At 35.6% G+C, this 16,408-nt stretch overlaps 1 protein-coding gene across 2 annotated transcripts in view; it reads right to left on the bottom strand.

The window, feature by feature from the left end:
• mta2 (metastasis associated 1 family, member 2) overlaps positions 1-16,408 on the bottom strand; it is a 67,650-nt gene that overhangs the window by 26,826 nt on the left and 24,416 nt on the right. For both annotated transcript variants that reach the window (XM_039769281.1, XM_039769282.1), the window contains exons 4-6: positions 7,555-7,672; positions 7,413-7,476; positions 5,483-5,600 (exon numbers count right to left, since the gene is read on the bottom strand). In XM_039769281.1, coding sequence (XP_039625215.1) covers positions 5,483-5,600; positions 7,413-7,476; positions 7,555-7,672 — 300 coding nt within the window. The remainder of the gene's footprint in view (positions 1-5,482; positions 5,601-7,412; positions 7,477-7,554; positions 7,673-16,408) is intronic.

Genomic DNA, 16,408 nt, shown 5'->3' with positions numbered 1-16,408 from the left:
TTTTCTGCTAAAAAAAAAATCAGATGCTCTTGAGGAAAATTTTACGCCCTTCCCAAGACAGACATCTTTAGTCAGCCGATTGGAAGCGTCTTTGTTAGTTCACCTTGCATTCTGAGTCAAAGCTTGATCATGCTAGTGGAAGAGTTTGCACTTTTATCTTTCAAAATTTGCTAACAATGTCACTTTAGTCATCAGGCTAGTACGTTGAGAAGCTGTTTCTGTTCTCTGCCAAACATGCACCAATAGTCAGCAACCCCTTTTTGTCCAGACATCTCTTCTTTACACCACTGTAGCTGGCAAAATTAAAAACTGAATCTTTTTCTTTGGGTGAAGGTTGAATCATTAGTTGATTTTTTGTATTTCTATTTTTACTTTGCTTTTGAAGTAAGCAGTTGTACCAGATATATTACTTGTTTGAGTAGAATATCATTATAATGTTCTTTTTGAAAAACATTTTAAATGAGATAAGAATGGAGGCTTTCAAATTTTATAGTTGGTGTGTTCAAAGTTTACTCATTTTATTTTATTGATTAGTTCTCAGTAACTTAAACATTTCTAAGTATTAAAATATCCGGAAATTTTATATACAAAGCAAACAGATATACTTTCATGCTCACAGGAAACTCGGGAGTGACACCACATACATTCAATATAGTGTATACTGTACGAAAAAGCACAGTCCACGTAATACTTGAAAAATTAGTTATCTAATTACTGAAAAATTTGTATTATGATGGATACAGTGCCTATAATATCTAATATAACTTTCCATTTTAAAAGCCAAAAACAATATTTAAAAATACAATTCTTGGAAATTCTTCAGGGAGGCTTTAGCAACTATAGTATTTTTTTTAAACTTGTATATCAAAATGCATTGATTCTGAACATCCCTTAAACCTTAAATGTCAAAATGAACTTTCTTGCGTCGCATTAAAACATGAAAAAAAAAACCATTATTAAACCCACTTAATCTGACTAATGATCACAGGAGCTACAGTTGTGTTGCACTGGATTAGAGGCAGGAAATTAACCCAGGAGAGCCCACTAGTCTATCACAGGACCTACTCAAGACCACTATAACACTCTGTCAACATGGCCAACAGTTAAGCTATCCTGCACATCTTTGGAGACGTGTATAAAACATTACTAAAACTGTGAGATCACAAAATAGACTTGTTTTGGTTCTTTATGTCGTTTTTGTTTTTATTCGCTTACCAACAATCACATTATTTTGCATAAATGGTTTAAATAACAAATCAATGTAAAGTTATTAGTTCAAAAAGCAAGATGGGGACTGCTAAATGTTAACATGACCACATGTAATTCAAATGTTTGGGTTTTCTTCATTGCTTGAATTGGGCCAGTATTCATTGGTACACCGTACCAGCACTTTGGCTTTTTACTCTTCAGAACAATAGGACTTTTTCCTGCATACTGGCAAATCTATAGCAATAGTAATTACAAAAAAAAAAATCAGACTATTCAGGTCACCTGGTGAAAATGATGATATATAATGATATTATATTTCCATGTTGCAAAAAATATTACAGCAAAAATATTGCAATGTTAGTTTGTTTCCAATATTGTGCAGGCCTATTTAGTATATGAAATACTTGTGATATAACTGATATGGGTGTCATTAGGTTTTACTATGAAAACTAAATATTTCTATATATCACAGTTATATCATTAAGACAAAAATGTCCATAAATCTGCAAAAGTGGAACTATTGCCATACCAAACCGGTTCTTAATATTAATCCAAAATGTCAGACTCTGTGCAATAGCTATTTCAATAATCAATTCATAGGCAAATATTACTTTGATTTCTATAGTGAACAAAGATGAAAGAAAAAAAAGAAAAAAAAAAAAAACAAATATACACAAAGCTCACAGGTTAAATTTCACCAGTAGTAAAAATACTAGATCATATAGGTGAGAAAATATTTCAAGAGATTTAAATTGCATTAAAAAAATTCTAGTATACTGTATATCCATATGCCCAGCCCAAAGCTGGCTCTCCTATGAAGAATGACGCTGCTTGCTACAATGGACAGCAGCTGTGATGGCGCAAGGTTCAAAGAACACAAGTAGGACTTGGTCAGCCTGGCTAAAGTGAGAGTGCTAGCTTCATTTACATTCCACCATTGTAAGGGAAATTTCAGCCTCCAGGATCCCCACACAGTTATAATCTTTTCTTTTGCAAAGTATGTCCAGTATTGCTCATTCCTTAATACTCATCCATGGATTTCATCAACTTACTCCTTTCAATTCTGATGTTCATTACTGCTTTTAGAGCAAGGTTGCAAGTCAAGTAAGCAGATCCGCGATGTGCTGGGTCGACCGGGTCACTTTAGTGGTAGTGTGGATGGTGGACGTGTGGCAATGATTTATTCTACAAGCGGTCATGTAAAGTTTGCATGAGATACAGTTATGCCAGCATTTTGATTGTAGAACACAAATGCATTCCATAAGCACTGTTCCGCCAGATGACGAAACATCTTTTTTGTAGTATTTCTTTTGTTGCCTCCGCATAACGGGATAGAAAGTCAATTCTTGATCCGCATGATTTACACTACCCATTGTGCTACTGTAGTCAACCACAGCACAAGGCTTCGTAACCTGCTTGCTGTATTTTGCCTGTACAGTGACTGTGGCTGCATTATGTACAGTGTTAAGATGACAAGCACCTTTTTGTCGTTCCATTTCTGTGCAATCACTTTACCTTTTTGTCAAGCTACTAGCACACCTTGCCAAAGTCTTCAGGCATGCCACAATGGTTAGGACACACTGTTCCAAAAGCATCAGTCTTTCTTTTCAGCTCTGGCGAAGTGCAAAAATTGTCCATGGTTACACAGTAACCTTGATCCAGCACAGCATTTATTAAAGTCAGCACCGATGACGTAGCAATACAATACGGATTGTATTTCATATCAAACATGGTCCCTTAACCCGAGTACAGAATCGAATTCCAAATGTATCCCATTTTAGATTCATAAAGCTTTATGCCAAATCTTGCTCTTTTTGACGCAATGTACTGTATGCTAAGACATATTAATACACCAACGCCTCAACATTACAGTTTCCACTTAGTCTCAAAGGATTACTCTGAAATACACAGAATAACCATTTGTCATGAGGTAACCTATCCACACATAAGATACAGATCTTTGGTTTTTTCATTGCTTATTGTGAATATGCTAGAATGACATTGGCTTTTTCACTTGTTGTATGGTCACAGACTTCCAAATACCATAAGAGTACTAACAGGGGTTAATAGTAATACTTTTGTCGTGTATCTGTCTCACTGACTTAAACTTACATAGGCGGCATTGTTCGTCACAAGCAAAAATTAGAAGTGGTAAGCTTTAAAATAAAAGAACATTTTTAAAGAAAATACACAGTATCTAGACATACACCCCATTTTCCCCTTCTTTATTTTCTGAAGCCATATCTCCAAAAAATGTAGCACTTGCATATTTCTGGATGACTTTCTGCTGAAAAAAAAAGACTTCCATTCAATAGGATGAGTGCGCCAGTGGGGCTGGACTTGTAGTGAGGCAGACGGTAACTTTTTCTGTATTTTAGCAGCATGATTTCTCCTCTCTATTTTTTCTTTAATCAAGTCAAATTTTACTGCATATCAGTTCAGAGGATGAGTGATTTTTTTACATATGATTTTACATAATCTCAAGGATGAATAATTAAGAAATGCTACAATCTGGTTTACTAAACAATGTTTTTTGCAATATATGGTACATTATCCATTAAATTCTTGTTACATAGGAAAATTTGTTACATAAGTTGTATGCACTTCGAGATGCAATTATAGTTAAGGGCAGAGATTTCTCAAACAATTTAATTAAAAAGTAAGAACAAAGAATATTTCAAAATCATTAAAAGTAAATGCATTAGTTATTTTAATGTATAAACAGGCAAACTAAAAAATTTATGTTAGAAATAATTTTGAATTAGCCTTTTGAAGCAAGTAGACCTCACTTACCCACATATAGTGGGGGTGCCTTAGGTGCTGGGGATAGGCGCCAGCTCTCCATAAACTAAACATTGAAACTACAGACAATGATTGGATGGATGGAAACGAATGGGGGAAAAATAACCCATTGAAAGAAAAAAAAAAGGTTGTTATGGACAAGATGGCTTAAAGCAGAACATTTATTAGGGAGTCATCAAGCTCACTGCATCAAAAATTGAACCAAACTTGATCCAATCATATATTACACAATGCTTGACTATGCATAGACTACTCCAGAACTAACTAAGGGAAAAGAAAAGCTCCAGGCTGGTTGATTTGCTGCATACTGTACTGGCCAATGCCCCCAAAAACACATCATCAACACTGTCAAGAAGCTAGATGCATGAAGAATGTCTGAGAGCCCAAATTCTTCACTTTCGAATGGCAAGTGCACCTATGAGTTTATACCAGGGCACCAAACTGGCTGGAAGTCAATGTTTTACAGCCCAATTAATGCTGCAGATCTGCATAGTCTGAATGTGATCAAATAGGTTAGAAGAGGGTCAAGTCTAAATACAAAATCATGTCAGTTTAGGTTTACCTTTTGTTATTATTATCCCTTTGATTTAACATATTTGAAAAATGTTTTGACATAAATAGAAATCCAAAGGTTAATTACAAATGATTTAGTAAAATGTTCTCTGCATAAATGCTTTCATTTTAGTCATTATGGTTTCTATGTGCTTTAAAAACAGCCAAACATGTTTTCAAATTATGCAAAATGAAACACCAAAATGGACAAGGATTTGGTTGAAAAAGGTGAATTAGAACCCATACTGGAGTGGTAGCATTTAAGTGGTTCAGTATGCATGTAATTACCTTACATTTTTTTGCTTAACAGACACTTTTATCTAAAGCAACTTGCAAAAGTGGTCAACATAATCGAGTAACATCAGCCTGGGCAACTGTTTTGGGACAAGTGTTACAGGACAGGGTTACAAAATTCAACATCACAGGAGAAAACCTCTGATCAAAAACACAAGCCAGTTGCAATTCCTACACAGTAAAACATACTGTAACATCCAATATCCATTAGACAAAAATTCACCAAACAAGAGAATCTTCAAACGAAACATTTAGGGAGTCAGAATTCTGAATGGAAATGGGCAGCTCATTCCACCAGCTAGGGGATACAAATGAAGAGTCTAGATTGAGAATTAATTACCATGCAGAGGTGGCATCAAGTGCCAAGTTAACCTGGAGACAGTGATCCTTTATCCAGGTTGCAATTTAAGTAAGAAATGCATCATTATTTGTGCTCTCTAGCAATTTTTTAGTACTTTAACATCCCATCTCTATAACTCTTCACATTTTTTTTTACTATGCATTGTTTGGTTAAAAAAAAAACTAGATATCAGTCATTTCTATTAACCATTGATTACATGATACAGACTACCAGATGACTATATAGAGATACAAATAAAAGCAGAAAGTCCACATTTCTCCTTACCATCGGCCAGCTTGTCAGGAATATCAGCTTGGTATTTTGAACCAACTCTAATTTCACCCTGATCTGCAAGCAATGTCTTCTGTACTGGGTCAAACACAAGGGAGTAAAAAAAGCAGTCCTAAAAGCCAGAAAAAGAAATTAGAAATACAATTATGCCAAAGCAACATCTACAGACAGATTAAACAAAAAAAATGACACACTAATCAAATCAACTCGGTCATCTTTTTGACCATGGCAAAATATTCAAGAAGAAATAACTTGTATGGAAAAAGCTAATATGCTATATTTTAACATGCCTTGAAATTTTAGTTGCTTCAATTTGCCAGTTTAAACAAAAACATCCATTTGCAGGTAATCATTGTTCTATGGAACTCTGTTCAGATAAATTTTAAAAATCTACATTTTGAAAAGGAGCAATATTAGAATCAGATGATTTACAGTATACATGTTTGTTTTCTCATACCTTTTAAAACTTTTATACGATGCATAACTTAGAACAAAGTTTGAAAGCTGATAAATGTATACATTTTTTGCATCAAGAAGTTAGAAATCTATGCTTAATCAAGTCAAAGTTGGCTAGATCCTACAAATCTCCCTGAATTTTTAGCGGACAAGTTTTAACTCAGCATGCAATATTTGTGAGCATTTTCTAACACATATCTCATGTACTATCAATGTAATCTAGGATGTAACATTTCTAGAATCAGTTACAGCGTTTATTTTTTGTCCTCCTGATTTTTTTTTTCAGTCTTTTACCGGGGATTTCAAAACATTGAAGAGAATTTTATTTTGGTGTAGCTAGATGGTACAAATTATCTTAACTGACTAAACCGAAAATTATCTTTAAAGAGAAGAATCATTCACAGTTAATATTAAAAACTTGTAATGTGAAACCTAACACTGGTTTAAAGGTGTTTTATCAATATGAAATCATCTTTCCACCTAATGAATCTCTCTGTTGCTAAAGTAAGTAATAGTCAGAGCTGAGTGGATAAGGACCAGAGCTGAAGTTCATTCTCTGATTTCTCAGAGCAGCATGTCCAAGCCCAAATGCTTTGTTACTTTTTGTCTCTTGTAATTGTTAACTGGCAATGTACAAAGTTTCTCAAAGCTATGCTGGATGGATTTCTGCCATGAGCCTGATCCTGGCTAGAATATACAGGGTTATTATAAGCCAGACCCTACTAAGCGAGCAAAGAAAGTGAATTATTTAAAAACAATTTAGAGTTTGATTGGAAAGTGTTGCACAAACCTTATTTATTTTAACGATGAAATGAGGACATGTTAAAGTATATACACCTAGCATTTGTCAGCATCAAATACTTTATTAGTGCTGTCAAAAAAAGCATCAGCATAATGAAATTAAATCATAAAAATTGATGTGTCACAAAAATGATCAATATTTTGAATTTCCTGTTAGTGACAAATAAGTATCAGTGAAGCCTCTTGTAATATGAGCAATCAAGCAGCAGTTACTTCTGAAGTTAAAAGACTGAAAACATTTGACTTGATGTTCAGTATCAGATTACACGATTTCTACTCCAAGTATGTCAATCTTGACAAATGCAGTTGCTGATCTCTCCATTTTAGTAGCTCAGATTATATAGCCATCACTGGGAATTTGGGTCAGATTACTTGACCACGTATCAACACTCCAGAACAGTTTTCACAGTTCCAAAGTATCGCAAGCTCAGCTCTGGGTATATCAGACTGTACGACTACCAGCCACTGCTTCTGACTTATAAATATTATGTAAATGAAATCTGCAACTGGAAATCACTGGAAAAGTCATGCAATGTAACATGGTCTTTTATTGCCTGGGACCAAATTTTTCAACTAGATTTATGTTAGCAAGTGTTTACTACAAATTATTAATTTTATATTTCATCCCAGAAAAATGGACCACATATTGACAGTATAAATTACTTACCTCCTTTTCTAAATATCCCACAAGAATGTCGGTTTCATTCAACAGCGTAACATTACATTTGCCTCTAAAGAAAGGAAAAAAAAAATTAACAACCGGCAAATGCTAATATTGAATAAAAAGCCTTTAATGGCCAAATACAAACCGTATGTGTGTCGCAGGTAGAGATTCAAATTGCCTGGACAGAAAAAGTTCACGGTGTTTCAGCTGGTGTCTCTGCTGTTCTGACAATGTTGGCTGCTTTGACTCTTCCTCAAATTCTCCTGAAATTCAAAATCACACAATAATACATTTTTGAACTACTGAAAGACAAAGTCAGTCTTCATTTACTGTATTTGGCTAATTTTCAGTTTGTGGATTAATATTTCGTTTTAAGTTTATTAACTGATTGGCTACTCTTAACAAATACCATTTTAAATGCTATTTTGCTGTATACATTAGGTTTAAAATAATAGGACACTTTTTCAGGATAACACTTAAACTGCCTTTCAAGCATTGACTCTAAATTACAGTGCTTTTTTTAAACACTGTCAATTCCATTTAAATTTTATATATCACACTCATTACTTATTATAATAGGTGTTTTAATTAATAGATAAATATTACTTGGTACATTAATGAATATAGCTGTAGCCTCATTATTAACCAAGGTTTTCATTGCAAAGTACATCATATTGCAGTAAAAAGCTTGACTATGTTATTAAACAATGACTTTGTTAATATCCACAAATTGTCTGAAACATTTCAATAAAATGAATAATTCATTTTTGGCACAATATATGGCTATTACTTAATTCTGAAAGATGCTTGTGATTGTGGAACTGGGTTGTGCTTGCACATAACCAAGAAATAAGTTTGAAGGAGACAAAACTGCTTCATTAATCTAATTTAGCCTTCTGTTAGTAAACATATTCTAACTTCTGCTAACATGGGTAAATACTGCATTTGATTTATTTGCAAATGCTATTGTTACATTTTATAGTGCTCATTATATAAAACAATCTACTGCAAAGAGATATTAAAGGCACTCTGCAATGTTACAGTATATTGTATAATTAAGATGTTATCAGTTTTCCAACTGGAAAAAAGGTATGTATTTCTTGATACCTCATCAAGTCAACGCAATTCCTTTCACACAGCACACTTTGACAACCAGTTGTAGTGAGAGGTGCAGCTAAATTATTTATAATAATTTAACACACACACCCACCAGTTGGTCTCTATGACAATATTTTTTGATGACACCATCACACTTGCACATCATCCATTGGTATTTTTCTGATGCACTTTAATACATTTCCAGCTAAAGGGGAGGACAATTATAATTTAAAGAGTGCAGAAGCCATGTTATTTACAGTGGTGTGAAAAACTATTTGCCCCCTTCCTGATTTCTTATTCTTTTGCATGTTTGTCACACAAAATGTTTCTGATCATCAAACACATTTAACCATTAGTCAAATATAACACAAGTAAACACAAAAAGCAGTTTTTAAATGATGGTTTTTATTATTTAGGGAGAAAAAATCCAAACCTACATGGCCCTGTGTGAAAAAGTAATTGCCCCCTTGTAAAAAATAACCTAACTGTGGTGTATCACACCTGAGTTCAATTTCCGTAGCCACCCCCAGGTCTGATTACTGCCACACCTGTTTCAATCAAGAAATCAGTTAAATAGGAGCTGCCTGACACAGAGAAGTAGACCAAAAGCACCTCAAAAGCTAGACATCATGCCAAGATCCAAAGAAATTCAGGAACAAATGAGAACAGAAGTAATTGAGATCTAGCAGTCTGGTAAAGGTTATAAAGCCATTTCTAAAGCTTTGGGACTCCAGCGAACCACAGTGAGAGTCATTATCCACAAATGGCAAAAACATGGAACAGTGGTGAACCTTCCCAGGAGTGGCCGGCCGACCAAAATTACCCCAAGAGCGCAGAGACGACTCATCCAAGAGGTCACAAAAGACCCCAGGACAACGTCTAAAGAACTGCAGGCCTCACTTGCCTCAATTAAGGTCAGTGTTCACGACTCCACCATAAGAAAGAGACTGGGCAAAAACGACCTGCATGGCAGATTTCCAAGACGCAAACCACTGTTAAGCAAAAGAACATTAGGGCTCGTCTCAGTTTTGCTAAAAAACATCTCAATGATTGCCAAGACTTTTGGGAAAATACCTTGTGGGCTGATGAGACAAAAGTTGAACTTTTTGGAAGGTAAATGTCCCGTTACATCTGGTGTAAAAGGAACACAGCATTTCAGAAAAAGAACATCATACCAACAGTAAAATATGGTGGTGGTAGTGTGATGGTCTGGGGTTGTTTTGCTGCTTTAGGACCTGGAAGGCTTGCTGTGATAGATGGAACCATGAATTCTACTGTATACCAAAAAATCCTGAAGGAGAATGTCCGGCCATCTGTTCGTCAACTCAACCTGAAGCGATCTTGGGTGCTGCAACAGGACAATGACCCAAAACACACCAGCAAATCCACCTCTGAATGACTGAAGAAAAACAAAATGAAGACTTTGGAGTGGCCTAGTCAAAGTCCTGACCTGAATCCAATTGAGATGCTATGGCATGACCTTAAAAAGGCAGTTCATGCTAGAAAACCCTCAAATAAAGCTGAATTACAACAATTCTGCAAAGATGAGTGGGCCAAAATTCCTCCAGAGCTGTAAAGACTCATTGCAAGTTATCGCAAACGCTTGATTGCAGTTATTGCTGCTAAGGGTGGCCCAACCAGTTATTAGGTTCAGGGGGCAATTACTTTTTCACACAAGGCCATGTAGGTTTGGATTTTTTTTTTCACCCTAAATAATAAAAACCATCATTTAAAAACTGCATTTTGTGTTTACTTGTGTTATATTTGACTAATGGTTAAATGTGTTTGATGATCAGAAACATTTTGTGTGACAAACATGCAAAAGAATAAGAAATCAGGAAGGGGGCAAATAGTTTTTCGCACCACTGTATGGAGGAGTCTGAGTTGTGGACAGCTGCATGCTTTGGGATTTCATCATTTTCAACTGTAAATTTTAAAAAGGAGAAACTGGATTATTGAGAAATTTCATTTGTTTGCGCTTTTGAGATTTGGCATGTTTCAAAATACCAGTTTGGAGCAACATCATTCAAATGGACCTCAGACAGTAAATTTTCAAAAGTGCATCCACTTGATTATTATCCTGTATCTTTTATTAGATGGATACAAGAGGTCATATGTGACTGGAAAACGTCAGTAACTGAAGGGTAAGAAAGATGCAAAAGATGCTATATGATCACCCCCTTAGCTTAGACCGTTTATTTTGATGGCACTTCCAAAAGGGACTGAATATTAATCGTGGTGAAGCTGATAGATTGAGGAAGAAGGGTGCGGTCAAATAAGTGAGGTTTGTTTTTCCTGGAGAATGTTTTGAAAGATACGCAGTTCACCATTTACAGGTTCAACAAATGACAGTTTTGCAGATTTGGACTTTTGATCTTCAATTAACCTTGAGTAGTTCTTACTGGATAATTGTGATTATTTTCTTGTTGATTATAAAGAAACAATTTGTCCCAATTATTTTTGGTGAAGTTATGTCATTCATGGGGTGGACGGGGTACCAAGTACTCAATGTGTCACTGGGCTTTCTTGAGACCTTTTTTGTGGATTAATTTTTACCTCTTTAAACATCTGCTTTTTTTTTTTGTTGTTAAGATATTCACTATATTTGCTCTTCTTAAGATCCGTGATCTTTTGTGATGCATAGGTTTTACTTTTGTGTAATCTGGGTGTGTTAAAAGCCTAATACTTAAATAAATTTCAATTAATAACTTAAAAAGCTTAAAACCTTAGATGTGTAGGCCTAGCATAAACTGTTTCTAATTCAGTGCAATGGACAGCGGAAGTCTTTACCAGTAAAATTTGATGATAGTCTACTTGAGTGCAATACTATAAAAACCATACCATAAAAATATGCCAACTGTTGGCTATAGTACATTTAACGAACACCTGATTTTACTAGAATAAAAAAAGGAAATGGGAGGAAATGCAGAGACAGCAACAAGTAGTATTTAAACACAAACATGCACTGTAAAAATACAAAACAGCTTAAATTACAAGCGGAGATAAGTAAAATAGAAATTTTACAAATACTAGAATCAAAGCGATGGTAATTAGCCACCACCCTTTGAAAACTCCTACATATTCAGATTTTGCTGCTATGAATCTGGTATTATTTTCTAAACAAGCTCCATACAACTGGTTATATGGCCTTAGCATTAACTCTACTTGTTCCTAAATGCCACTGACAGCATGGAACTTTAACGAAAACAAAAACCCTACTCTTAGCATCCTATTTGCCCAAGAAACAAATGTACACACAAAACGACAGGGTCTTGACGTCATAGATATAAATACAAGAGAAGAAAACAACACAGGAACATATACAATAGCCAAACAATCTAATAAACTACATATAAAATGCCTAATAAATACAGTACCGTATCACAAAACAATTTAATAACTAAAAAAAGGAGCTTGTCCAGTTGAACTGCATTAAGCCGTATACCATTTTATGTTACAGTGGGGCAAAAAAGTATTTAGTCAGCCAACAATTGTGCAAGTTCTCCCACTTAAAATGATGAGAGGCCTGTAATTTTCATCATAGGTATACCTCAACTATGAGAGACAAAATGAGAACAAAAAATCCAGAAAATCACATTGTCTGATTTTTGAAGAATTTATTTGCAAATTATGGTGGAAAAAAAAAGTATTTGGTCAATAACAAAATTTCATCTCAATACTTTACATACCCTTTGTTGGCAATGACAGAGGTCAAACGTTTTCTGCAAGTCTTCACAAGGTTTTCACACAATGTTGCTGGTATTTTGGCCCATTCCTCCATGCAGATCTCCTCTACAGCAGTGATGCTTTGGGGCTGTCGCTGGGCAACACGGACTTTCAACTCCCTCCAAAGATTTTCTATGGGGTTGAGATCTTAAGAAGCCACTCCTTCGTTACCAGGGCGGTGTGTTTGGGATCATTGTCATGCTGAAAGACCCAGCCACGTTTATCTTCAATACCCTTGCTGATGGAAGGAGGTTTTCACTCAAAATCTGACTATACATGGCCCCATTCATTCTTTCCTTTACACGGATCAGTTGTCCTGGTCCCTTTGCAGAAAAACAGCCCCAAAGCATGATGTTTCCACCCCCATGCTTTACAGTAGGTATGGTGTTCTTTGGATGCAACTTAGCATTCTTTCTCCTCCAAACACAACAAGTAGAGTTTTTAACCAAAAAGTTGTATTTTTGTTTCATCTGACCATATGACATTCTCCCAGTCCTGTTCTGGATCATCCAAATGCTCTCTAGCAAACTTCAGATGGGCCTGCACATGTACTGGCTTAAGCAGTGGGACATGTCTGTCAGTGCAGGATTTGAGTCCCTGGCGGCGTTGTCTGTTACTGTTGGTAGCCTTTGTTACTTTGGTCTCAGCTCTCTGCAGGTCATTCACTTGGGATTTTTGCTCACCGTTCTTGTGATCATTTCGACCCCACGGGGTGAGATCTTGCGTGGAGCCCCAGATCGAGGGAGATTATCAATGGCCTTGTATGTCTTCCATTTTCTAATAATTGCTCCCACAGTTGATTTCTTCACACCAAGCTGCTCACCTATTGCAGATTCAGTCTTCCCAGCCTGGTGCAGGTCTACAATTTTGTTTCTGGTGTCCTTTGACAGCTCTTTGGTCTTGGCCATATTGGAGTTTGGAGTGTGATTGTTTGAGGTTGTGGACAGGTGTCTTTTATATTGATAACGAGTTCAAACAGGTGCCATTAATACAGGTAACGAGTGGAGGACAAAGGAGCCTCTTACAGAAGAAGTTTACAGGTCTGTGAGAGCCAGAAATCTTGCTTGTTTGTAGGTGACCAAATACTTAAAATTTTCCACCATATTTTTGCAAATTAATTCTTTAAAAATCAGAAAATGTGATTTTCTGGATTTTTTTTCTCATTTTGTCTCTCATAGTTGAGGTATACCTATGATGAAAATTACAGGTCTCTCTCATCTTTTTAAGTGGGAGAACTTGCACAATTGTTAGCTGACTAAACACTTTTTTGCCCCACTGTACATAAACAGAGAAACCGAATGGATGTCAATGCAGCTTTGACTCTGAGGCAACATCACAGCCACAATTATCAAGTACCATATTCCTTGCAAAGAAGCAACAGCAGATTTCTCACTAGATTTATTTGAATATGGCTCTCTAAAAATTTCAGACCTAGATTATGACTTTTCTAACAGATTATGGTTTTGATTTGTTAGTTCTGAGTAAACAGGGTGTGCAAGGGCACCTCATTTCTATCCCATTCTTACAATTACCAATTCATTTTTAGATCTTATTGATTTTTTTTTTCAGTGCAGAATAAGTTAGTTTTGTATAGTGAGATATATTCCCCAATGCCTGGAGTACCACGCTTAGAACAGGGTCAACGTAGTTAACTGGCACAGGGCATCTTTAAAGCCAGAAGCAGTTGATAGACTTGTGATTCTTGCACAAACTTTGTGAAGTTGCTTGAATGCTTGTTCTTGCCATAATTTGAGACATCAACAAAACATAGCGTAAAACAAAATGAGCATATTAAAACAATTTTACACTTTTTGGTTTAATTGCTTTTATGTTTACATGCACTTCTTAAGATAAGGTGTGTATTTTGTTTATACTTATGTCATTATAAAGTAAATCATACAAAGTTATTACTATGCAATTAGACCCAAATTAAATATAAGAACAATATAATTGCATAGCTTTGAGTAAACCTGGATAGGAAAATATAGCTGCATATCACATATCGACATTTGGTCCAAAAATGTTGTGATATGAATTTTGAGCCATAGCACCCAGCCCTACTTCTAAACATTCAACAAAAGGATAAAATGGCAAGCAGTTCCACTTCACATATAGCTGCTATAATGAAGAGTTGCCCAATTTAAAAGTATAGTATATTTATTAGCAGGGCAAGGTCAAGTTCAATAAAAAGTAACTATTACCAGCCATCATTAATCTATTTGAGCCAAAAATCTAAATGGCTTACATTTGCCTGTAGTATTTGCATATGAAATGCTGAAAAACAATACATTCAGAGGATTCATCTAAGAGAGCTACTAAGTAAAACGCAGACAACAAAAAAGTTATGATTTACACTTTACATTAGATATTATTGTATACATCACACAGGAATCAACATGTATTTCTGCATTCTGAGCACTGAAAAGATAAAACTGGTAAACAAATCTGATTACAGGCATTATATTTTGCAACACACAATGAGGCCAACAGCCACATATAGTATGAAAATTTACATAATTTTCATCACACACATTCACTTGGAGCCCTGCAGTGGGCTGGCGCCCTGCCCGGGGTTTGTTTCCTGCCTTGTGCCCTGTGTTGACTGGGATTGGCTCCAGCAGACCCCCGTGACCCTGTAGTTAGGATATAGCGGGTTGGATAATGGATGGATGGATGGATGGATGGATGGACATTCAATTGGATTTTCATCTCAGAAATACTGCATACCAGTTAAACTTGGGATCTGAAATTCATGGTACAATTAAACTATACTTGGGGGATGAGGCGGGTTTTAATCAGCAACAGCTGCAAGAAAACTATTTTATATACCACTTTCCACATCTGAAAACTCTCTCAAAGTGCTTTTACAAACACAAAGGTCCAGTACAATTGTTCATTTTATTTCTTTAACATAACATTAGCTAGGGATCTGTGTGGTAATTGGAAGGTTGCTGGTTTGAATCCTGTAAATGCCAGAAGTGACTCTACTCCATTGAGCAAGACCCTTAACCTGTAATTGCTCCAATCTGGGTATGACAATCTGCATCCAGCCCTGAAAGCAGGTCCTCCAATTTACAGGGAAAACTTGGGGGATTATGGCAGGATTGGCACTCCAACAACCATAAAAAAAACACACACCTTGCATTGTTCCAGTGTGGTGTTGAGGTGTAACCCATTGTGCTCAGGTCCCAATCCAGGTGGTTCGTTGTGTGGTGCGTGTGGCAACTCCCATACCCCTCCCTCCCTCCCTATTTAACATAAAACTGAAGCACATGCAGGTTACGTGATTTGCTCAGGGTGACAAGGAGTCTGGGAAAATTACCTAACTGACCAGTAAATTAATGATTGACAAGACTGAACTCACAGTGCCCTAAACAATTCCTATGTTTTGTCACTTTACCAAAAAATGTAGTGTCTTTTTTTTGGATATTTCTTAATGTGTGGACACTACATAGAATTAAGAAGTGCATGCAAAAAATGCTTACATTAGTATGATATCTAAAGAAATACAGTACATGAAAATAAAAATAGCTAAATTTTAATAAATATTCACTGTACACATACAATGTACTTTGGGTAGCACTGGGTATATTCAAGAAAAGTGCAAGGTTATTATTGTCATAATTCTTTGCAAAATATAAAGTACACTGGAGTGCCAACAGTTTCTGACAGAAGTAGCGATTTTCAAACACAAATAAGAGATTTTAAACATTCTGAAGTGGTTGAAGTTTAGATTTAAAAACACATGATAATCATCTATCATCTTAAAATATGCACATACTAAATTATTCATTAACATTTCCCTAATCAGCAACTGAAAAATGTTTAATCAATTCAAACAAAATTAAAATCTATACATCTGTATTTTCACTTTCATCAACTCCTAAAAAATTGTTTACACTACTGACTTTGTTGATCGTCTCCATCCAATGATTCTTTCATGTTCAAAATTGCTCCCTCCTTTTCTCAGCTGCCATCATGAAAATCAAACTACTCAACCAAAGGTCTAACTTATGAAATGCTTCATCTGATTTATCAAATTGTCACAGCTCAATTATTTTTTCTCTGCTCCTTGTGATATTTTTGAAAACTCTTTTGTAATCAATAAAAACCCTACCAAAATTTATGAAGTACAAATGTGCTTACATATCATCTGACACACCTTTATCTGTTTG

The sequence above is a fragment of the Polypterus senegalus genome, chromosome 11, assembly GCF_016835505.1.
Source record: "Polypterus senegalus isolate Bchr_013 chromosome 11, ASM1683550v1, whole genome shotgun sequence".
NCBI classification, from domain to species: Eukaryota; Metazoa; Chordata; class Cladistia; order Polypteriformes; family Polypteridae; genus Polypterus; species Polypterus senegalus.
This window is presented reverse-complemented; position numbering and strand designations above follow the sequence as displayed.